This window comes from Opisthocomus hoazin, chromosome 4 (assembly GCF_030867145.1).
Source record: "Opisthocomus hoazin isolate bOpiHoa1 chromosome 4, bOpiHoa1.hap1, whole genome shotgun sequence".
Taxonomy (NCBI): Eukaryota; Metazoa; Chordata; class Aves; order Opisthocomiformes; family Opisthocomidae; genus Opisthocomus; species Opisthocomus hoazin.
The window spans coordinates 72,865,738-72,890,087 of record NC_134417.1 but is presented as its reverse complement, the minus strand read 5'-3'; the positions used below and the strand labels follow the sequence as shown (position 1 = coordinate 72,890,087).

Sequence of the window (24,350 nt, the reverse complement as noted above, 5' to 3'; positions counted from 1 at the left end):
AATCGTTCTCATGGCAACATTGTAATGACACATGCATTAGTCACATAACTGAAATTACTTCACCTTCAGGAGCTAACACGATCTAAACACAGTACTTGAGCATAACTTAATTATAGGATTAGGGAACACGTTGTCTGATGTGCGTGACATGCCTGTGTCCCTTCAGGGTGTTGCTTGAAGGGCTCAAACACAGTGGTATGATGATTAATTTTCAATCCTCCAATACACAAGGGTCAGAGTGGTTTTAAAAACCAATGACCAACCATCCTCTGGATATTTAAAACCATGCTGCAAGGTTTGGACAGACTGCAAAGGAGTATAGCAGGGCTGTGTAAGTACCTATCATGGTATCACTATAGAAAAACCTAGAGTGAAATGCGTAGTTAAACAGTCATGCTATAAAGGCTGTGCAGAAGCCAGAAGGTTAGACACAGAACTGTGACCGTAAGAAACACCTATTGTTGGAACAGCTGGAGCAGAAATAGCAAAGGCATGATATAACCCACACCAGCATACATTGCTGCTGGTGACACTGCAAGCTGAGGCTCCTGGACAAAGCCCCGCTGGGATGCTCTCCAGGTAGCAGAAGCTGTTGAGTTCGTTTTAGAGTCTAGCACGCATGATTTAAGTGTCTTTTTGGGTCATGGCAGAAACGGAATTGCAAGGCCAGAGCATGCCAAAAAAACTGAATTGCCTGTGAACATGTCTACTTCTCTTACATCTCCAACCACAGACTTCGGGCATCATCCTTCCTTTGCACTGCTCCTGCAGGTGTTTATCTGTGGAAAATTCACTGAGCAGTGTTCGAGGGCTCTTTCATCATCTCCCGAGATGGACAAAACACTTTTCTCCACAGTAGTGCACAACAGGACCTGAAAGGAGCAGTTTAAACTACACAGCTGTTATACTGGAGTTCGGATTCCAGCACCCTACAGCCACATGCATCCACTATACAATGTTTCATAAATTTTAGGTACACAGTCTTAAGAGAACTCTTTGACTTTGACAGGGTAGCACATTCAGAACCTCACTGCTTTATTACTTACTGATCTTCTTATTTACAGCGTGAATTTATTCATGGCCAATGCATAACTCTTTGATCTTTACCTCAAATATCTCCCCTTCTCTTATTTTCTCCGTAAATATATTTATAGAAAGCTATTACATCTTCTTCTAGACTTTATTTTGTGAGACTAAAGAAATTTATCCTACCCCACAGAGGATAAAATGTCCTTTTTCATCCCAAACAGGCTTCATCTGCACCTGTTGCAATTTGAATGAATTTTTATTGCAAATGAATGATCAGAACTTTTTACAATATTTTATCCTCAGTTGTACCAGTGTACTTCCTTTTCACTGCCCAAAAAAGTGGTTCTCATCTCTTTGGCAGCACATTTGCTTTTTCCATATCTGTTGCACACTTTTAAGGTCCAGTCTTCCTGCAATAAGGAAGCATAGGATAAGTTTTTTTCAGCTGAAAAGCAGAAATTTTGGTTATCAGTCATCAGATGTATGAATTTTAACTTTGTATAATTTCATGCCTTTTTCATACTCCACCATCTCCTAATTATTTTTTACATGATTTTTTAGTCCTTCTCTGACACAAATTAAAAGGAATCATCAGTACAACAGCAGAATTTACTGGCATAATCCCACTTTTTATGACAAATTTATCATGGAAATACTAAAAAAGACCATTCCCAAAGCCAATTTACAATAATTTCTACTTGCTTGGAGGGAAGCTACTCCTACTTTCTCTTTCACAGAGTCTTGTCATGTCCATCACAATTTTTCTGCTAGTAACAATTTCCCCTAGCTGAACCAAGAACTTCCGTGTGATACCATACTAAATGCCCTTGGGAAGAAAAGTAAAATAAGACCTACGACAAACTCTGTTCATTAAACAGTGAAAAAATACTCTTCCCTTTCTTAAAATCTCCATCATTTAGATCTTAAAAAAATTCAATGGTAAATCATTATGCCAGTATATAATTGAAATTCTAAAATTATTGCTTCAAAATGTATTCTAAAGCCTAAGAGTATAATTGTCTGTATCACTTTTTTTCTTGTTCTGAAAAAAAATAAGATACATGACAAAATGTCATGCATTACCGAATAAAAAAACAGATTCTTTTTTCCTAGAGAAACACTGAAAATCAAAGGGTGAGAAGGTGAAAGCTTCTTTTTTTTTCTTGAGTGAATACATTTTCCCAATTCAGTCACCTGAAAAAAAATATTTAAGAAAAAACATGTTTCTTACAAAACCATCTCCAAAAAAATGCCATCCCTGCTCACCCCCTTAAAATACAGTTTGAGCCTGGACTGATATTCAGTTGAGAATGTTTTTGATTTTTATTATCATTATGGAGTGAAGAGGGTAGGGAATTTCTTTGCTAAAACCGTTGGATCAAATTATGAGAGATCTTTTGGAGTATCTATGTTTAAAAACTCTCCTCTTTCAACAATGTGCTTTGTATAATTTGCTTCAACATCTGTGGGCCTGCTGAATTCCTTCTTTATTCACATTTCACTAAACCTATAATTAAACCCTCTTCAAAAATGCATCACTTCAGGTGTCCTAATGAAGAATCCTGAGGAAGCTGGTAAGAGTTCGCTGAGGGAGAGCAACAAATCTGCTTTGCTACTTGCAAATATTTCTTGCAAGATTCAGCCTCTTCAGCAGATGGAGGGCTGCAGTAAAAGACAGAGGCTCAGAGCTGAAGAGGTCATAAAACTCTCAAGAGCAGGAAATTACATAGGCATATCTGCCAATGTGGTCTATTTATGAAAAGTCATTAGGCGTTCCCAGTCTCTTCAGTTCCTGCTTCCCCAAACAGGAGAACAGTATTTTAAGAGCAGTAACCTCAAATCATCTTGTTTTAATTTAAGCTTATTCTTGCTATTTGCTTTTATATGCTGAGCACACAGCTCACATCAAACACAAAAAGTATCCACCTGCTACAGAGAAACCAATTAGACCAAGAAGTAGGGGATTTTCTCCCTTGAAACTTGATCCTGCAGTCTATGCAGAGCTTTGAAGCAGCAAATACGTGCTACAGTATTGATACCACATGATTCAGCTTTTGTTTCAGCATGAGTTTTAGCCCTCAATTCTAACAACCTTTGAAGGCCCTGCATTATTATGCCACAAGCATAAGACTCAGGGAGAAGAAGTCACCAGCCTCCCAAGAGCTGTGTTGCCCGTCAGTTGACTGGACCTTTCACTGTGGACCCTTCTTCCTCCCAGGCTGGAGAGCCCCTTTAGTCTCACGCGCTGTCATCCCCTTGGGCTCCAGAGAATCACTGGGAGCAGCTGGGCCTGGGCTGCTTTGTCAGGGACAGCTATAAATCTTAACAGGCAAACTGTTACTAGAGCCACTGGGACCTTTGCCATAGTACTGAAAGTGAATTTAGACTATCATCTGTAAGTATAGCAGTGCACGATGATCATCAACATGCAAAGCTGCTTGCACAAAGACTAGGAAAAAAACAAAAAGGATCAGAAGAACTCTGATATCCTCATATAGTCACTTTATTTGAATGCACTGTGAGGTACTATTAGAAACAGTATGATGTATTAAAAGAAGTGAAAAGTTGAAAAGTAAAAGTAAACTTCAAGAAAAGATAATTACTACATGCTGTTTGCAGTCTTCTATTGATTTATCCCTTTGATTTGTACTGAGTATAAAAAAGATGATAAAATACGGATAATAGTAATTAAGCTAGGATAAACAGGATTGTGCTTTCCTGAATACACCAAGTTGTAGCAATATATGAAAGCAAAACCTGGAGTGGAATGCACTCTTAGAACAGTAAAAGGAATGGTACCTCTGAGAAGCAAATACACCAAGTGTTCAAAATAACATCCTTATTATAGACCATGAAAACCAATGTATAAACAGGCAAATAAAGTATTAAGACAAAGAAAATTTACTGTGTAACAAACATGGGGCCTTGTCTTTAAATACGTCTATATATATACACAAGCCTATGCAAATGTACATATACACATCCCTTCCATCTGTACATTTATATAAGAAGTTACACACTGATGACAAAATGACTTGTAATTGGCCACCAGTCAAAATACTGTCATAAATTTTATCAACACATAAATCCACAATGTCCCACCACTTCTGAATATTTCCATCTTCCTTCACATCCTTTCAACACAGTTGTGACAGTTTACATTTTCCTAAATAATATTTAGCAGTAGAAAACAAAGACAACCAGGATCATAAGACCTGCCGTCTCTTTGTGCAAACCACTCAGTGCTCCCCAGACCAGCAGCTTCCCCCAGCCCAGTAAGAGCTGCAGAGCTGAGCTCTTCAGGAATCAATGGGATTCTTCAAGAATCCCATCTTCTTCAAGAAACACGTATTCAAATGCCCTGTGAGTACATGGGACCACAGATCAGAAGTGATTGTGTCCCAAGACTGACTATTATCTTTTCTACCTATTTTGATTTCAAGGACTATATAGCTGGAATTCAATTTGCTCTCAAGTGAAGGGCTTATCAAGCTGTAAAAACCTTCACATTACTTGGTATTACTAAAAATTAACAGAAAATAAACTCACCCAAACTCAATGCAAAACGTAACCTTGTATACTGAACATCTAGAAGTGCTTAAGGAGATATTTGGCATTTAGCTCCCACTGATGTCAGTGCTAAATGCCCAAGATAAAGTAATTAGGAAATTGTACAGTAACAGCCACAGAACCGCATGGTACAACTGTAAGTTAATTTCATCTTATTAACTAAATTCTCATGTTTTCAGTTTTGCTGAGAGGCCTTCAAATGTATTGTGGTCATTGTAAAGCCAGACATTCCAAGCTAAATGGAGCACGTGTTTCATGGAAGTCATTAAGCAAAGGATTAGAAAAATTATATCTTTTCCTATAAATCTGCTCTAAATACTCAGACATTGGTATATCTTTCAAAATTGAGACAAAAATTTTACTTGATGATCTGATTACACTTCCAAACCAGGTAATTGTTCTTTAGAGAAAAGAAAAACATCCAGCTGATGCATTTATTTTATAGCAGACCTTAAAATAAATCGTACACATCATTAATTTTATATTGCAAAAGGCCTATAAATTAGATTAAATAGTCAGTTGCATATATTGCACAAAAAAAAAGAACAGTTAGCATTTGGCTGCCTTTTCTTGGTCATAATTTCCTTGGGAACAACTCTTCAGCAACTTGTATCTTTTTCAAGGTAAACTGAGCTGATGAATGATTTACATATTTATTTCTAGGCTACACACTATACAATCATCAGATCAAGGAAAGAATCCAAAAAATTCTTGTGCTGGGCTCCATATCCCATGGAATATGTGTTATTCTAGCACCAGAGATTAAACTTTGGAGTACTTCTGCTACTGGTAGTTCCCAAAGCTGAGCTCAGTCACAATATCAAGTCATTTTTTTTGCTACCTGTGAATATGTAGTGTAATTCAGTGAAAGACCAGGTACATTCTATGTGTAGGCCAGAAGAAATGTTAGGGAGACACATACTTTTTCTTTTGTCCTTGCACACTGAGGCAGAGAAACTCTTGCTCTTAGTGAAATGCATCTGAAGGGAGCATTTGGAACCACGTCTTAGTAATGTAACTATCCTTGGGCTGTGGCATTTCTCCAGATTTGTCCTCTTCTAAGGACATTTCTACGGCCTTCATTATCTCCTTCACATAGACACGAGAGATGCTAAATACAAGCCCAGACCCTTCTAGGCCTCCACTTTTCTGACAAGTCTTTGCTCCAGGACAGTGCAGATCTCTACCTGCTCCTTTGGCCTCACATAACTTCCACTTCTACTTGCTGCTTACAGCATTGAGGGAAAAATTAAAAAGTAAAAATATCTGAAAGATGAGAACAGAACTACAGGAAGGTTTTTAAAAAATCTACAGTGATAAAGACATAAAATCTGTAACAAAATTAATAACTTCAGTTGGAGGTGGGGTTTTTTGGGTGTTTTGGTTTTGGGGTTTTTATTTTTTGTAATGTGTATATTGATATTCCTGTGGAAGCAAAGCATATTCCCTAATTACTCTAACAGACTGCAGCTCTACTCAGCAGTAAGCTTGAATGGCATCTTGCAGCAACAGAGAGAGGAAAAACCCAGTCTTGGATTGCCAAATATTTAAATGGAAGTTAAAGAGCTGTTGGCAGGATGGTGGAGTTCTGACAGAAATTCTAAAGAGGCTATCGACTTGTGTTTTAGTGAGTAGTTCTTGTATATTCAATTTTAAGTCTGTAGTTCCATCACTATGAAGTATACACAATGTCTGCTCTGAAGGTTAAACATGAAAACACAAATTAGAACTGTGAGATTTTTTTTTCTTGCACCTACACCAGATTTGCTGTGTGTGATCTTGGCAAGTCATTCAACACTCCAGTGTTCCATTGGTAAAATGAAAATAAATAATAGCACTTATTAGACATGGCAGTTTTGTGGATAAGCCCATCAGTCTTTACAAAGTACTTTAATATATGACGATGATGAAACCTATAGAAAAGCTTATAAATAGTTATTTCAAAATTCAAAGCCATTCATTCTGAATCCACAAATGCTAAGTAAAATATATTACAGCATAAATATCAAGAGGGATGGGAGGGAGAAAAAGCACATGACGTGACTTTAAATCATGAAATGCACATGGGGTTTCTCGATGTGTTTGTAGAATGATGGCTATGATTCTTCAAATGCCATTTGGCTGGATAAATATGAACAGCAGGAATAGCTATAGTTCAATGAACTTCCTACTAATACTTGCCAGGTGGGTATCAAAATCCCTAAGTGAGTAAGAGCAGAGACGCCTTGTTACTAATAAAAAGAGCAAGTTGAGAGGGGTGGGCATCTCTGAACCAGAAATATGTTTTAGGATCCCTAGGAAAGATGAAGACTGGAGCAATTTGCCTTGGCAAACGAAGATAAATGATCTACCATGTCAGTTAACAAGTTAAGGAAATACAGCCCACAATTGCAGAGGGATGCGCAGTGAGAGCAGAACACATTTATGTTCAGCATCCCATTTATAATGAAGCCATTATTTTGGCTTATATCTTAGTGCTTTCTGCTGTGATTTGCAGTGCCACAATGATGGTCAGAGGATACTCTGTAAGCTACAAGTTAAACCACTATTGCCACAATACAGCTGTAAATACACAGAAAACTACCACAGGGCCAAATGAACTCAGCCTGTACTTTTCTTTATCATCATTATTCATTTTTTTTCCTCTTTTCCTCTCAGAAAAGCATGTTTATAAGAGTGCATAAACAACTGGATCTTTGAAGAAGTGCTATGGACCAGAAGGGCCCCACTCTGCCTTCCTGGCCTGTCCTGCCCCCGTCCTACGATCCCTTGCTCAACAGGTGTTTAGGATGAAAAAGGAAGCATTGCTCCTGAATGCCTAGAAGCATAGCCCAGCACAGACCCGGACAAAAAGTCTTTTCATTCCTCAGATAATTTTTACAAGGCAGCCATTGATAAGAGCAGTCACCTGGCTGGGAGATACAGGTTGGGAACCTTCCTTTTCCAGTTTACCTGTCCTATATAATTATGAAGTTTCTGACATTCCTTAAACTGTGCAACAGACAGTTCCTCCTTTCTGTGATTTTCAGGAGTACAGAATCAGAAATTTTTTATTTATTTTTTTTTTACTTCTTTTTAAAGACTGAAAAAGAAACTGAATTAGAATAGCAAATGCAGTATTTTCCCCTAAAAGGACACTGCTTCCCTATAGAGCTTCTGAATATATCCTGTCCTATCTCCGCTTTCTGGCTCTCCACAGATTTAAATTAAAGAAGCAGATTATTTGTCCTCAAAGTAACCTAATTTTTTTTAATCAACATGGATGTTTTGATCTCTTTCCTCTAGACTTCCATGCTGAATAGCCCCACAGAATTAATATGGCTGCTGAAATGTATAGAGTGAACTGAATCAGGCCTTTCATCCCTGCCCAGAAAATGCTCTGATAGCTCTCACAATCAACCCACAGACTCTGCGCTCCTTGCACTTCTTTTTCCCATTTCAAGAGCCTGAAGCACTCTGAAAACCAATACACTTCCTTTACCCTGCCAATTAAGCAAATTACATTATGATAAATTGTAAGTAGATAATAAAAATATAAATATCAGCAACAGGCAACCAGAACCTTCCAGCCTCCAAATCCCAAATACTTGAAAAGAGTACAATGAACAACTTTGGGAAATGCAGTACGTTTTCAGTACCAAGGTATAAAACACCCCCATTCGTTCTCTTCCTGGGAGTGTATAAGCCATGCTTGCTGCCCATGGGAAAGTAGTATCTAGCTGCACTGTGACCAAAGATCCCACACAGCAATATTTCACATACACGAAGGGTTCTTGAGCACAGTACAAAATTAGAGGGAAGGCATTGTGGGCTAAAGACTCTCTTCAAATTCGCCCAGACTGCTCTAACAGGAGTAAACTGTGGCTGTATTGAAGCATGTGAAGGCAGAATTTAACCTCCTTTTTCCTAAATTAAATTCTAGATATAAAAAGCTCAATAAACATTTTAGCAACACCTACCAGTGTATTCTAACACAAGTCAGTGCGGCGAAGACTTTACATATGCACTTCTTTCCAAGCACACACTTCAGTCACATTTTTAAGTGCTGTGCCAAATTGAGACTTGCAAGAGTAGCAATAATTTTTCTTTTTATAACGAATTTCCATCTTTCCTCTCTTTTCCTTCTCCTGCTTGATGGAAAACTTAAAAATGGATCTGAATTCTTGAAGCCAAAAAAAACTTTCCCTAGATCTCCAAACAATAGATTATTGGAAAAAGAGAGCCAACTGGCTGGCTCTACAACTGTTCTCTAAGACTCTCACACAATTAGAGAGATAAAGCTAAAACTGCAGTGGATTTATGATGATCAATAAAACATGATTGTGTCAGTGCAAGACATAACCAAACACTGGACAATCTCCCTGGCCACAGGGTTTTCAAATTTCAGTAGGCAAGCTGGCTTGGTATGCACCCCCCACTAAGCTGTGCCATAAAACAGCAGACTAGGGACAAAATCATGAAATTTAAATATAAGCATGGGAGGGTCAAGGCTAAAGCTAAAAGAATTGTTTTTATTTTACCACCTGCACTAACTACAGCAAACTTCCCATCCTGAAGACCTCACCTTCAGATTATTGTCTATGCCTGTCTGGGGAAAAAAATGTTGTTCAATAACATCACTGGGTCATCTCTTGAAAACAACAATTTTTTTTTGTGTAAAGAGTAGAACAATGAACCATAAATTTGCATTCAAGAAGCAGCATGTAATAAGTGTTTACACTTGAATTTGATGTGAGCTGTGTGTGCTTATTGCTTCTCAAGCTCAGGCCACATTTCAGTCCCTTGGAGACAGATCATAAAATCTAAGCGAGTATTTAGTTTGTGCATCTCCTAAAAATGTCTTGCACATCATCAAAAAAAAGAATTAAAATAAAATCCCAAAGTCCAGCTTTTAAAGCAGAATGCAACATGCATGGCTCAGAGGATAGATTAGTCTCTGTAGTCCTCTGCTGTTATCCACTACAATAATCTGGGGAGGTTGCATTCAGTCTTTTTTGCAGCCTGAAAAATCCTTCTCTCCAGAAACTTTTCCAGGATCTGCAACAATTCTGCAAAACTTATTGCCAATGTTGCAAATGACCTGGGACTTTTGGGTCAACTAAATTTCAGGCTCCAAGATCAGAGAAAAATCTTGAACATCTGCATCTTTTTCAGTCCATCTGTTCGTAGGACACCACTTGCATAAATGTTTACTTAACAGTAGAAATGTAAGTTGAGTACTAAACAAGGAAGGTTTTCGATAACTGGACCCTATGGATGCAAGCCCAAATATTGCAAAGCATAAAGTCTGTTTTTTGTTTTTGTTGTTGATGGTGGTTTATTGTGTTGCTTTGGGCTGCATTTTTTTCCTCCCACTGATGGCTTTATTAGTCTGGAAAAGATAACTTAAATTCCTTTTCAAATTAAGCGGGGAGGGGAAGTCATATACTTTGCAAGCTAAGAATAACAGCTTTTTAAAATCCAATTTTTTTTAAAACTATCACTGTTTCTGCAGATCAAACATAAAACACCGTTGGTGATAAAACAGCAGACGCCAAAAAGCACTGATTGTATTAGAAGATCTCTCAGTTCTGTTTTCAGCCAGATACTCTACAGGAAACTTAGCGTGATTTATAGCATCACAGGCACAGCACTGTACATGGACTCTATATAAATACAAGAGTTATGCAGCATTTGTCAATAATCTTTCTACTTAAAAGTTCATGAAGATACACTCCCAGTAAAAGCCGCTATCCTATTTGTGCAGTAAAATAATAGTACTCTGCCTCTTAAAATGCTCATTTTCTGAGGAGGACAAAATTTTTAAACAGTCAAAAAACTCGGGTCAGCACTGCTGCAAACTGATTGCTTTGAAAATCTTTCTTCTGGCCAGTAATTACTGAATCTGGATTATCATTCTCAAAGTTTAATTACAGGAAAAATAATTTTACAATTTGTGAAACATCATCGTTCTCTTCTTCCCAAGAATTCAATGGCAAAACCAAGAAGACTGGGACATAATCCTTCCAAGTTGTTAAAGTGCCAACCAGCAGAAATCTGACCCAATATTTGTCTGTCCTTCAGACACACATGTATTTAGGAAAGAAACTCCTTATATTAGACTATAAAACATGGCAGTTTGGAATCTGCTATATAAACAGCTGAGAGACACATCCTTCTCCTGTCACAGTCCTGAGTGAGGAGAGGAACATCAGAAATGGCAAAATCCACAGCAGTTCCAGTTTAGGCCTTGTCTCTGCACTGATCAGAGCCCTTAGACAACTCTAATCTGGATTTTTTCTCAGACTGACACAGGTTATTTGATGAAAGATCTGACTGGGATTTAAAAATTTAGATTACGGAATTCAAGGATGAAAGCGAAGAGAGAAATTACAGCCCTTAATTTGGTGAAGCATGGGGAAACTGGAAAGATTACTGGGCTATTGCAGAAAAAAGCAACTCATACACTGAGACACAAATGATGCATTTTTAACTCTGGCAAGGTAGTCACTTTTTCAACAGCACCTTCCTATTTGTAAAATTAGGATATTACCTCACTTCTACAATGTCTTCCAAGAATAAGAATACTAATGACTATGGAGCCCGTAGCTATGTTGATTACAGAAATAACTGAGAAAGCTGTAAGACAAGTGTGGCCTGCAAATAGCAATGGAGAAGTAGAGCGCATAATCTGCATGCTGATGAGTGATGGGAACCGAAGTCTGGGGCTGAACCTCAGAAAGTAGCTAAACAAATTTAGGAACACAAGATGGATTCAAGCTTGCATTAAGACACAATGTTAAAGGATTAAAATGAGTCCAAGGAACTGAAATAACACAAATTCATATGCGGGGGGGTGGGAAAAACAAAAACCAAACCAACACCAAAATCCAGAAAAATACACAATTAAGTACAAATTTTGACCTTGGTATGGCAGAACTGCCAGCCCTCGGGCATCTCGGGTGAGGCAGAGTATAAATCTGTCTCCTTTTAAACACTAGACCCCTTTTCAGGATGCATACATGGCTAGCTCAAGAGACTGACAAAAGATAATGGTAGTTCCTTTTCCCCAAACTGACAAGTTTACTATAAGAAGAGTGATTTTGCAGGTCATTTATGCTATTCTAGAAAATGACTGGATTGAAACAAAACCAGTATTACCAACAGTGCAATAAACGTCCACGCAATTGTGCATGAAAGAAAACAGGCTGAAAAAGTCAAGTATATTTGGTCAAAAACCAAACAGAAAAATGGGCTAAGCAAAAGCAGATAAAGACAGAACAAGCTTTCAATCCAAGTGTACTAAATTAAATTTTTTTTGCTATTGTAGCAACTTAAACTGTTGTCAATGCCCTCATTATCTTTTGTGGCACATTCTATTTGCAGCTGCTGTTATTTTACCACATGCCTGAAGATTGTTATGGGGAAGAGCATCACTGATGGCCTGCGGTGCACGGCGGCATGTGGAACAGACATCCATGACACAACAGCTTCTCATCCCGGGGAAAGACTTGATGACCTAGGTGGTCCCTTCTAGCTATGTGGTCATAGGAAAGAAATTGTTAGGACCATTTACAACTATTATTATTTGTGTGTTGGAAAGATGGAAATGCCTCCAAAAGCCTGTGGTATTAGAAGTGAAATGAGCAGGTTTGGAAAGGGTAAATACACTAACACTAGCAAAACTGGAAGTAATTACGTTTTTGCTTAGCTCGATGTTTAATAGGAGAAAGACCCCTTTTGCTTTCTGTGGTTGAGTGCAAACACGAAAAGCTGTGTACTTCCACGGTGTACAACTATACTTTTCAATTATTTACTATGCAAATTATGCAAGACTTAAATAAAAAGCATTGCATTACATATACTTTATTAATACAAACTGCTTTTAAAGAAAATGAATAATAGATGTAATAAAAAGTAAATGGAAACCAGAACTGACGACAATCTGTAATGTTGATTCACCCTATCCATCATCTTTGTTTTGAGACTACAGTTTAGATTAGTATATATACATTTAAATAGGAACCAGTAATAAATTGTGTTGATATTGAGGTCAGGTTTCTGCAATATACCAAATGCTAAGCTTCCAGTCCATAAATGCCTTCATTGCAAATAAACCATAAATCTATTATCTTTACAGTGGCTGCAATCTGGAAAATGTGCTCTCTTTTAATTTAGTTGCCTCATGAATATCATATTAACCAAGAAGCAACCTGAATGAGAAATATGCTATAAAGCAAAATGAAAAACCTAACTGGATGATCAAGACAACTTTTTTTTTAGCCATTCCTCCCTTTCCTGTCATCAAATAAAAATAAGGTTTCTACAGGATAAAATGGTCTGTTCTTACAGGGCTTACACTATGTAGCCAAATTCTCAGCAACAGTAAGTCTCTACTAGAGATGACTAGAAAGTTAATGTCCCATCCTCAGTCAAAATTTTGATCTTGTTCTGATACAATGTAAATAGTCAATGTTTGTGGCAGAATATGAAATGACATACACACACATACAAAATCCCAAACAAAGTGCTTTTCAATTACGCTTACACATACTAATATGATGATTTTAATCTAAAAGTCAAAATGAAAAACTTGAAATAAGATATTTTATCATCATCAAAATAAGAAGCTCAAAATTACTTGTTTTGACACTTCCCATTTGAAATATTTGACAAGAGCATGTCAACTTTAACATAATTTTCCAATTTCAGCTAGTTGTTTCTCTGAACATTTTTTGACTAAGCCTATATAACACCTGGTAGTATTGAAAAGAAGACAGGTATTCTACTTTTCCAGAGCTTTTATGTTGTTCTAAGAGGTTTTGTAATGTTCAGAGGTTTAAAAATACTACATTCATTCTCCACACAATTTTATTCCCTCCTCCCCTACCTCTTCCAAAATGTAGTCTTTTCTGTCCCACTCTCTCTCTCTTTTTTAAATCTCACTTGACTAACAAGAGCAGGTCTGATCCATCTGACCTAGAGCACGGCTACATGACCTACAGAAACAGTGCAAGTGAGGAGGAAGCAATCTGCGCAGCAGGCAGAAAGGGAAGTGAAGATGTGAAGGGTGGGAGAGAAGAGCCTGGGAACTCTGAAACCAGTCCTGCCATGACTGGATTCCTAACAGAGGGCCTTGGGTTTATATCTCAGGGTGACTGAGGATGAATTGCAAATACATACTGGTTGGCTTACAAATTCAAGAGTCATATACACCCACACAGGAAGGCAAAATCATGCAGCTGGAGAATATCATGGAGCAACTATATTAATAAAGACTCCTGCTAGCTCCCAGTTCTCTGTGGAGGCCAAGATAGCATTTTTCAATGGATTTGTAGTTCAACTGCTGACTCATCAAAAGAACCTGTATAATGATGGACTCCTTCCTCCTTAAAACTTCACTCTTCAGAAAACACTGATGTTACAATGGATGACACTTGCCTTTTACAACCAGCCTACTAACAACTCTGGTGAAGAGAAAAGCTGTAATTATTCAGCCGAGATGCAGTACTGCCCATTTAACATTTGCAGGATTCACATTATGACCAACGAGAAAAAAAAAAAAAGGTAATGCTTGAATAGAAGAGAAAATGAAACACAACTCAAAGTGCTTATTACTGGATAACCAACACATTCTATTCTGCTACTAAATGCAGATGAAACTTGCAACTGAATCTGCCTTACTAACTACAGCAGTTACAGAAAGCTGCAGTACAAACTACAAATGGCATTGCATTCCTGTAACATAAGCAGCCCTTTGACACTGTTCAATTACATCTATAAAGAAAAGGACCAGAGCTCCTAGCATCAACTGTGAAATGATATATACTTCAAATATTACCAGAGATAGGTTAAATGGAAAGGTTTATATATTCCATTTGTGGAACTCTACCTATTCAAGTCAAGGATTTTTTACTCAGTAAAGTGACATAGGATAAGTGATGCCTGTCTAAAGTCCAAAAAAGTCACTATGAGAATATCTGAAAAGAAAAAAAAATAATATCTGCTTATAATGGAACCTAGGTAGTATTATTATTAAAAGACAAAACTTCTAAAACAAATAAGAATAAAACCTGATTATAAAACCTTTATTTCATGACATAAGATCTCTAAGGAAGTAGCATTTTAAATGTCTTTACTTTGACTGCAGCCAGAGAAAGTGTATGTTAAAATCACATTAAAGCCACATATATCACTGACAAATGAGAGGAAAAGGCCTCAAGCTAAGAGAGCACTTGAATTCATGCTAATGTTTTATGTAGCTGCTGAGTTCAAGGTGAACCTTTGTGTACTTCAAGCTACCCACACCGAATGATTCAAGATAGCTGAGTGAGACCTTGAAAGGTCACATTGTCCAGCCATTTGCTCCGAGGCAGGAACAGCTGCCTTTCCGGACAGGATGACATTTCGGACATATGTTTATCTAACCTCTTTCAGTGATGAAGACTACTCAACGATCATCTGCTGTCCTAGCCCTAGCATTCAGAAGTGTGTCTTAGTGCAACTGAAGTCCTTGCTTGTTGTTCAGGACAAGCTATTTCCTTCTTCTCTGTGGAAGCCTTTTACACACTTGAAGGCCGCTACCATGTCGCCTCTTCATTTTATTCTCTCTAGCCGTGTTCTTTCCTTTTTTTCTTCATGTGACACTCTTCAATTAGGCCACGTATTTCTTTAAGTGCAGCACTTGAACCTGGAGGGAATATATCTGTTGGGATCTTAGCACTGTCGAGTAGAGCAGATGCATCACTCTTGTGATGTCTTGTCTTGTATCTATCTTTATATTAACCCTTACATTTCTTTTGATGTATCATCCCATCAAGATGTTTGCTACCTTTGAAACTGTGTTTTCAACTCAAGCATCAAGCCTGACCCTGGATCTGGCCTAAGAACCTGCTCCATTTGCCCATTTCAGATGAGAAAAAGGTTGGGCCAAATCCAACTTGAAAACACACTCCTACGTGCTCCCTTTTGGTCAAGGGAGATGAAAACATTACACAAGCTCCTTCAAACCCAGAATTTACAAGGACACTTAGCACGACTGATTGCTCAATGCTGACAGCACAGAGTGCTAATTGAAGCTATGTTTATTAGTTGGATGAGGAAAAAGAAAAGAGGAGGAAGCGGAGGAAGCGTTCCATGATGTGACACAGCACCCAGCATTCACAAACATTACCTCAGAGCAATGTTTTATGCTCATTTGTCAGAAGCCACAAACAAAAACAAAACCCACGTGCACTTAGCATGGCTTTTCTGCATACTTCTCTATGGAAAGCAGTCTCCTGGGTTCTTCCAGTTCCTGCTGCGATTGTGCAATTCTCCAGTTTAGTAAATACGACATCTGCCAACTGCACTGCACTAACACTCCCAGCTCAGCCCTCATCAAACCTAATAGTCGGATATAATTTCACACTCCTGGCAAGCTTGCAACATTTCCTTGTACTGGATAAGAAACGCTCATGTCAAATTACCTTTTGTTCACTCTGTAGAGAGCCCCCAGCACACGCTTACCTTAACTACTGCCTTCTCACATTGCTTTGGTATTCATTTAGCTTTCCTTAGGAAGCACAACCTACACCGAGAATTCAAAATATACTCACACCAGTTACCCCAGCTGTATTCTCAGTCTAAGAGACTGCGGCCTCGATAGTTTTGAAACTGGGGCTGCTGTAGAGCTTTCTTTTTGCCAGCGCCTTCAAGGTTACCAGCAGCAGAACTGCTCAGTACTTCAGACAGTCCAACGACACCACAGTGACTTTTACGAAAAACAGAGTTAAATGACGCTTTTACTTTATTTTTTTTAATACTAAATTTTTATTTCCTTTTTGGAGAAAATTGGTAGGATTCAAATGAGCATGCTTCTTGTGTGACAGCTGTCTTTAGCATAATTCAAAGCAAAGCAACCTTCTGGGCGTCACTTCACAGTAGTCCTGCAGGAAACACAAGTCCAAACCTCCACCTCCTGAGGTCTGTGCAGGTGCAGGGACCTGCAGCACTGCTCCACCAGAAACATGCCAAAAAATCCTTAATGAAAACACTAACTCACCATAGCTCTGCGGTTATTTTCCTCAGTCTCTCTCATCACCTGACGTTATGAATTCCCTCATGTACCTCCTTCACGGTCTCAGGAGTCTCTTCCCCTAAAGGAAATGGCCCTCCTGAAATGCAATTTTGTTTTTGAGAAATCTGGTATTCAGCAAGACAGTAGATGTTGTCCCAGCATTTTGCCCTAAATGGCCTGTATATGTTGTTAATAAATTGTTCTCCAGAACAAAAGAACTTTCCAAACTATAAAGACCTTTCCTTGTTTTCTACATTTGTTTACAGTGTAAAGAGCTAGTTTCCCTGTGATTTATCATCAGCTCCATGTTAAGTGTCAGACAAAACCTAGTTTCTGAGTCCAGTGCTTGCTGGGTTTTAAGTGAAGATGTAAACTCTGGAGAGGAACATTTACAGCCAACCAAAACCACTGTTTTCCCCAAGGGATATTTAAACCTTCAGTGAACTATGAGTATTGATATTACTCTAAATTTGTGGAAATTAGTTTCTGTGAAACTGAATTTAATACCTAAGTCAACCTTATCATAGCCTTAACTTACCCACTATTCACTAGCAATATTTCAAACCACCCTTTCAAGGGAAATGACAATGCCAAAAAGCACAAAACATAAAAGGAAGAACGAGGGTGAAAGGTAAGAAAAGATGACTTCTTTCAAGGTAATTCTTGGAAAAATACATATGATATGTACATTGGATTTACTTCCAAATGTCACTGGGATACTGTAACCCAATTGTCCCCATTTACATATCATGGACAGGAGAAAAAAAAAAGTAATTTTAAATGCCAAGAGGAAAAAATACCTGACACACACTGTTTAACGTTGTATTTCTTTCGATTCTTTTAAGATAAAAGCTGAAGGTCCTAATGTGTAATGACGAAAGTTTGGATTTGGTTGTTTGTTGTTTTTAAACAGAGCAAAGCTCGGGCAACACAAAAGTGTTACCGTTTCGGCTGCAGATAAATGCTAGATAAACACTGTTTCATAGTAGTTTATCCCATAAAAATAATTCTACCCCTCTCTGAATGCTGATGTCTGGAGACAACAGCAGTCCAATGAATATAAATTATACCACGATTACGGAATATGCTTTGACAGCATAAAAATTACAATAACAGCCTCCTAATTCTGACTGATGGTGTTTGCAAAAGAATGTAACATTTTCCAGGCTTCTCGTGACAACACTTCAGCAAGCCGCGAGCCCTCACTCAAACAACCGGGAGCCTTAGCCGTCGTGCAAGCTTTCGAAAGGCCGTTTCCTTCAGCTCACGAAATTCGTGCCGCGCTCCGTTTGTTCACTGTAAAACGCACGTGCACACACCCACCTTACGCTTAGGAGCCGCCGTCCTTGATGGACAGAGGGTCTGTCCGCAGCAACCGAGCCCCGAGCCGGCGCGGGGCGGGCGCAGCGCCCCGGGCCCGGAGCCGCGGCCTGCGCGGGTGCCGCGGCGCCCTCTAGCGGGGACGACCCCGCTCCGGCCTCCCAGGCTCCCACCTGGGTCACAAAAACCCGGGGTTTTAAAAACACACAGAGGCGGCCAGACGAGCTCCGGCATGCCTAGGAAATGGTTTGACTTGGATCGATCCGACCTGATTTTACCCGGCAAGGTAATTCTGAGGAGCTGGCAAAAAAAATGCCTGTGCGGTTTATTTTTCTGTCTCTGTTGGAATCATGACATGTCCCTGTGGCAGCATCCTCGGAAATCCTCTCCTGGCTCCAGTTCCGCCAGGGCATGCTAAACGTTTCCATTTCTTGATACTGTTATTTCCTTCAGTTTCAATAAGGTGTTTTGTTAGTGACTATTTGAAACATATGTCAAAACAGTCTTCCTTCAAGAAACTGCAGCTACTCCAAAGATTTATTTTTCACTTTAATTTTTTAAAGGTTTTCTCTGAGCTCATCTAAAGGTATATGGTAGATGCTAAATACAGCACGACTTTGCAACAGCACCTTTTGACTCACAGAACCTGAAGCTGAATTTCCCTGGCTCCACATCCATCCCCTTCTTACTGATTAGACACAGTCCTTCACTGCACTTTTTCCAAAGAAGAGCAGTATTAAAAACAACAACAACAAAAATGAATGATGGAAACACGTTAAATACAACTTTGATTATGTTAATAACATTTAATTATTGCTGTCATAATATAGACTTTTTAACCAAGAGGGAAGGAAAAGAAGCCAAAGTTAAAAACACCTAGCTGTCAAAACTGACATCAGACTGTCCGTCTTACTAGTTGAAGAACACAGTTGCTTGGTACATTTTCTTCAGAATGTATAAAATTTCAGAATAATATTTGCCCGATTATAAACTCCTGGATACTTCATATCCCATTCAGGGAGACACAAGACATTAATAAGCATTTTAAGGAGAAGCAAGCTGTTGGTATACCTTCTATTTAGCACCTCCCGGTGCAGACATTGATGACTACTACAAGTGAATAGCCTAAATCAGCGACGTGTGGTGACTATTTGCCCACTGATAAATTGTATTTTATTTAGTCAGCACCAACATTTTCTTTTCTGGATACAACAGCTAGAAGATTAATAAACTTTGCGAGCTCAGTTCACTGCCACACAACATGATAATTTTATTTTTCTAATCTCATCCCCACACTTCATTTTTGATTGTAACTAACATTAACAAACACCAACGTTTGCTGCTTACAGCCCTGAGAGCAGCAGCATGGATTTTGCAGCAGTACATGAAAAGTTTTTCCCTTTGGCCCCAAGTGACATGCGAGCCCCAGCAACCTGCTGAGATACCTTGTCATTTAGCAATTCCCAAACTCAGTGGTAGGCCCCTGCCTGGGAAAATCCCCGCTCTGTCTGGCACATTATCTCACCGGACCTTTCAAAAAACTCCCCAGTCTCTCTTGTTCGGGTCATTTACGCTGTGACCACAAAACTCTGCACATTTGTATCAAAGCTTTCAAAAAAGCAGGAAGGGACAATGCTGATGTACCAGGGAGGCCAGTGGACACGTTTCATCTGATAATAATCTGGCTGGTATTCCGAGTATAAAGGCACAGCTTTTGAAAATAGCCATAAGCTGGAAGCTACTGCAGCACAGTCCCCCGATACACAAAACCCACGACTTTCCTCACTTGTTCCTTAAATGTTTATCCGCAAACGCACCAAGCTTTCCCTGAGCAGCTTTCCCCTCCGGAGCACTGGCATGCGGATACAGCAGGCTCTGGTGATCACAAGCGAACCCCACGCCGTGGGAGACAGCAGCCCGAGAGAAAGCACTACAGGTGCTGCCTGCCACGCGTGAACAGGTGTCTCCGAGCAGGGCTGGCCAGAGGACCCTAATGCCAGGTCAACTGAGCGAGCCTCTCCGCTCCCAACGAGCAGGACCCACAGCCCCGCGGGGCTTCTTCCATCATGTCGCTCCTCCGCACGCCTGGTTTCCAGGGAAGGCTGCAAGCCTTGGGCGGGGGAGGAGAGTGCCCGCTAGCTCTCCCAGGCAGGATCGGCAGGGAAACTTTGCTTCCCCTTCCACCGCTCGCTGCCGGGAGAGCAGCGGTGCCCCACCGCGGGCCGGCGGGCGGGGGGAGGGGGGGGGTGTTACCGGGGCGCCCCGGCCCGCCCCCCCCCCCCCCCCGCCCGGGACTCCCGGGGGAGCCGGTGTCTCCATCCCTCCCTTCCCGGCGCTCGAGTGGGAGCCCTTCGCCTTCGGGAGCGTCTGGTACATGGCAGGGAAAGAGGCACCGGGGACCCCGCGAGGGGCTGCGGAAGGGAACAGCACCGGCTCCCGGTGATCGCGGGGCAGATTTATTCAAGCAGGAAAGTCCCGAATTCTCGTTAAAATAGATAAACGGAGTAACGGAGAGCTCTTTCCGGAGAAGCCGAGGGAGGGAAGGGAGGGGAGGGGAGGGAAGCGGGGACCGCGGCCACCCCGGGCCTCCCTCGGGAGCAGGGGCGCCCACCCCCCAAGCGGCGTTTGCCCCCTCCGGGTACGCGGCCCGCGGAGCTGCCGGCGCAGCCCGCACCGCGCCGGTGCTGCGGGAAGGCGGCGCGGCCCCCTGACCGCGGACCCTCCCCGGCCCGGCCGCGCTGCCCCGGGCCGGCCCCGCCCGGCAGGTACCGGCCTCGCTTACCGCGGCTCTGCCTCGGCGTCTCCCCACCGGCGAGCTGGCAGCGCTCGCTCAGGCACTGGAAAAGTAATAGAAATCCAGCGGCTAGTTTGCTTCTCCGCAGCCTCGCCATAGCACGGTGCCTGCCGAGACAACTCTCCGGGGTGCGGGGTGCGCGCCGCTCCTCGTCTTGGGGGGGGGGGGGGGGGAAAGTCCGGGGGGGCGCGGCGGGGAGCAGCCCTAGCAGGCGCCGAGTCGCCCTGTCCTCGGACCAGCTCTCATTTAGCGGGGCGGCAGGGACGAGCCACCGGGGCTGAAGGCACTGGACCGGGTTTTGGGGGGCGGCGAAGACGGGGGGTCGGGGGGGGCTCCGTGCCCCCAACTTGCACAGCCGCGCCGCTCTCAGTCCAGTGGCATCACCGCTGGGGAAAACAAGCCCAGCCTCGCCCGCGAAGTGCCAAACTCTTCCCTCCTCGCAGCCTGCTGATAGATTTTAGGAGAGCCACTGAGATCCTCCCTTCCTGGCTTGCCCCCACCCAGCTCCCTTCCCCCGCAGGGTGCCTTAAGGACGGAGCCTCCCCTCGGTGCACCGCTACCGACAAAACCCCTCCGAGGGAAAGGAGCGGGTAAATCTTCCAGCCGGAGCCGGCGGGCCAGCCCCGAGCGCCGGGGGGGGGGGGCTTGGGGGGGGAGCAGGACCCGGAGGGCGGGCGGATCTGCCGTGGGAGAGGATGTGCGAGCGGCGGACGGAGACGGACAAGTTCTCCTTCTCTTTCGGAGCGGTTTTCACGGCCGGCGGTGCTGGTGCGGGGCCGAGGGCAGCCGCGGAAGGCGGGCGCTTCCCCCCCCCCCCGCCGACCCGCTGCGCAGGGGAGGGCGGGGGTCTCGCCTGGGGCCGAGTCCCGGCCGCCCCCCTCGCTCTGCCCCCCCGGCCACCTCCGCAGGAGCGCGGTGGGGCGCAGGCGCCGGGGCTGCTCCGTCTCTCCGGCCGCTGGCGGCTCCGCTCCGCGGGCTGCCGCTCGGCCTCGGCCCGCTAACCCCGGGAAGCTGCAGTGCGCGGCGGGACGCTGGGGCCGATGCTCGCCCCCTGCGCGGCCGCGGAGCGGCGTGTGCGTGGCGGGAGGGGGGACGGCGGGCGGCACGGGGAGCCCCGCGGGCCCGGCCGCAGCCCCGCCGCTCCGCGGGACGCAGAGACCCAGCCCGCTGTCGCCTGGTCGTTCGGAAGTTGCTTGGTGAAGATGCGTCCGTTTCGCGGAGTGACGAACTAACGCGACCCCCGAATCCCCCTCCCTGCCTCTCCCGCCCCTCCAGTTTTCCCTGTGCTTCCGGGGAAACCCGCCTCCCTTTGCACCCCCCCGCCCCCCCACTTTATTTCATTTTTCCCCTCGCGATTTGAAGAGCTGCTCGTGTACGCTCGTCACTTCAACAGCGCACGGACTGGAGGACTGGGGGCTCTCTCTTTCCTGAAAAAAAAAAAAAAAAAAAAAAAAAAGAAAGATCTGTATGCTTAATTTAACGCTCCGTGAATAATCCCATCCCCTACATTAATCTGCGAACAACGGCGCGGAGACAGGAACTAGCAGAGGGCACATCAGTCAAGTCCAGACAGCGAGAGGGGTACCGGGCAGCGGCTTTTTACCAGTTCAGCAAACTGTGGCGCTGGTAATCAGTTGAGCTCCATGTGAAAGAATAGTGAATGCACCAACCTCTCAACCCTTGCTACAAAATAATTCAATTAATTAGGACGACAATTAAATTAATCAAATAAGTAGGGCTACAGAATGTCAAACACAGCAGATAACTAATACTTAATCACAAAAGAACAACCGGTAACGAGGCTGTGTTTTCCCTTAATTTACCACTGTTTCTGAGAGTAAGAATTCATCAGCTAATTGTCTTGCTCTTTAATCTTTGATGTGCTTGTGTGTAAATCAAAGCAGAACACTTCTGGTTATAAGAAGTATATTTGAAGTATAAGAAGAAATTTGCAAAATCTTTTCAATGTATATTCAAACAGGATACTGGAGGATACTACCAGCAAGGTTTATCCATTTGAGTTTACTGTTGGCACTTCTAGTTCAACATTTTTGCACGTCCTCTTGGAAAAAAAAAAAGATCTTATTCGACCAGTCCAAGTATTGCTAAAAAACAGCTGCAGAAATTCTTTCCTAAGAGAAGATGACACTGAAGGTCTTATGCTAAGTAACAGCCGGAATGAAATCCGGCTTCGCTGAAATCTGTGGGAATTTGGGAAGTGTGACCACCCTGTATACCAGGTGATCTGGATTGCACCACAGACTTTTGTGCGGATTTGGTCAAGTTGTTATTAAAGTTATTCCTGTTTCTTAAACAAAATGGGAGAGGGAGATTTCTTCATGCTGTTTGAATACTGTATTTTTCCTTGACACTTGGTCAGATTGCCCAATTTCCCCAAATTTTGCTGGACTTGCTGAGAGGGCTATTGAGCTTTTGGCCTTTACTGGAAGGGGTACAGAGGTAGTCTTAAAGAAGGACTTCCTCTCTCCGCTGTTCGTTGGCAGTATTGTTAGTTAGGAACAAGAGCAGTTAGGTCTGGAGAACTTTAAAAATCTGTTTTCATCGGCTTTTGTAATCATGTTAGCATATTCTAAAGTCATAGTGAATCTTAAAATATGAAAGATTTAAACAATTTGAGGAAAAATTTACGTGTTGCTAAAATAAACAATAATAAATCCTTCAAGCCCCCTTTGTATAATATAAAAAAGCCTAAATGAGGGTAACTCAAACTTTCTTTTATTGGCCGTCTGCTTCTCAGTCTCACAGAGGTTTACAGTTTCAGATTTATATTCTTCACAGATGGACTACAAAAACTTTGTATGCCGAAAAAAGGAAAGGATTAGCAATAGTCAGCTGAAGCATGCAGTTGCAGATAAAAGTACCAGCAACATACCAGGTCTCACAGTCCTAATTTGCAATGCTCTGTGCAGTTGTGTGTCAGTTTTGCAGTGGACATGCTGCGAGGTTAGCATACAGTCACTGCATTCACTGAAGTCACTTCTTGTGCTCCACAGTAAAAATCAAATTGCGCTTGCTGAGAAAGGCTGTATGCGTCGTCCCTCTTGTACAAAAAAGGTAATCAGGACATAGCATATCTTGGTATAATTGTGTGTAAAAGCACAGGCAAAAGATTTTATTGCACTGACAAATACCCTCAGATGAAAGCTAATAATGAATCCTATAATGATTAATGACAACATGTCATTGCTGGAGAGGCTTTCATAACACAGAAGTATATGCATTCATTGTTATTTATAAAGCACAAGTAAAACTGAAAGAACAACTTCTTGAAGACTTCCTGAGGTTATGAGCTGTGTTTACTTTGAACACAGTGCCTGTAATAAGTTTTCATTTCTCTCATGTGCTTTTATCTTTGCCATCCTCGCACATTATCTCACCTCTCTTAGGGATGTATCCTGCAGTGGCATAAACAGCAGTGGCTCCATAGAAATCAATGTGGATGCTTTAATTTTCACCAATCAAGAATACGGCCTTTTATTTTTCTCTTCTTACATAGCTCCAGCGTCTCTGATTATAACATCAATCATTCAGGACAGAGAGGCAGGAAGATTCTCCCTGTTCATTGTATTCCGCTGTCAT

At 41.9% G+C, this 24,350-nt stretch overlaps 1 protein-coding gene across 2 annotated transcripts in view; it reads right to left on the bottom strand.

Annotated features, from left to right (window-relative positions):
• PLXDC2 (plexin domain containing 2) overlaps window positions 1-21,275 on the bottom strand; it is a 283,407-nt gene extending 262,132 nt beyond the window's left edge. Inside the window, exons 1-2 of one of the 2 annotated variants that reach the window (XM_075419492.1) lie at window positions 17,960-18,041; window positions 16,622-16,733 (exon numbers count right to left, since the gene is read on the bottom strand). Coding sequence is in view for 1 of the 2 variants with exons in the window: in XM_075419491.1 (XP_075275606.1) it covers window positions 20,739-20,847 (109 nt within the window). In the remaining variant the exon portion in view is untranslated. Of the gene's footprint in view, window positions 1-16,621; window positions 16,734-17,959; window positions 18,042-20,738 lie in introns of those variants that run through there. The other variant, XM_075419491.1, reaches the window with a different exon arrangement.
• Window positions 21,276-24,350: the final 3,075 nt, after the last annotated feature.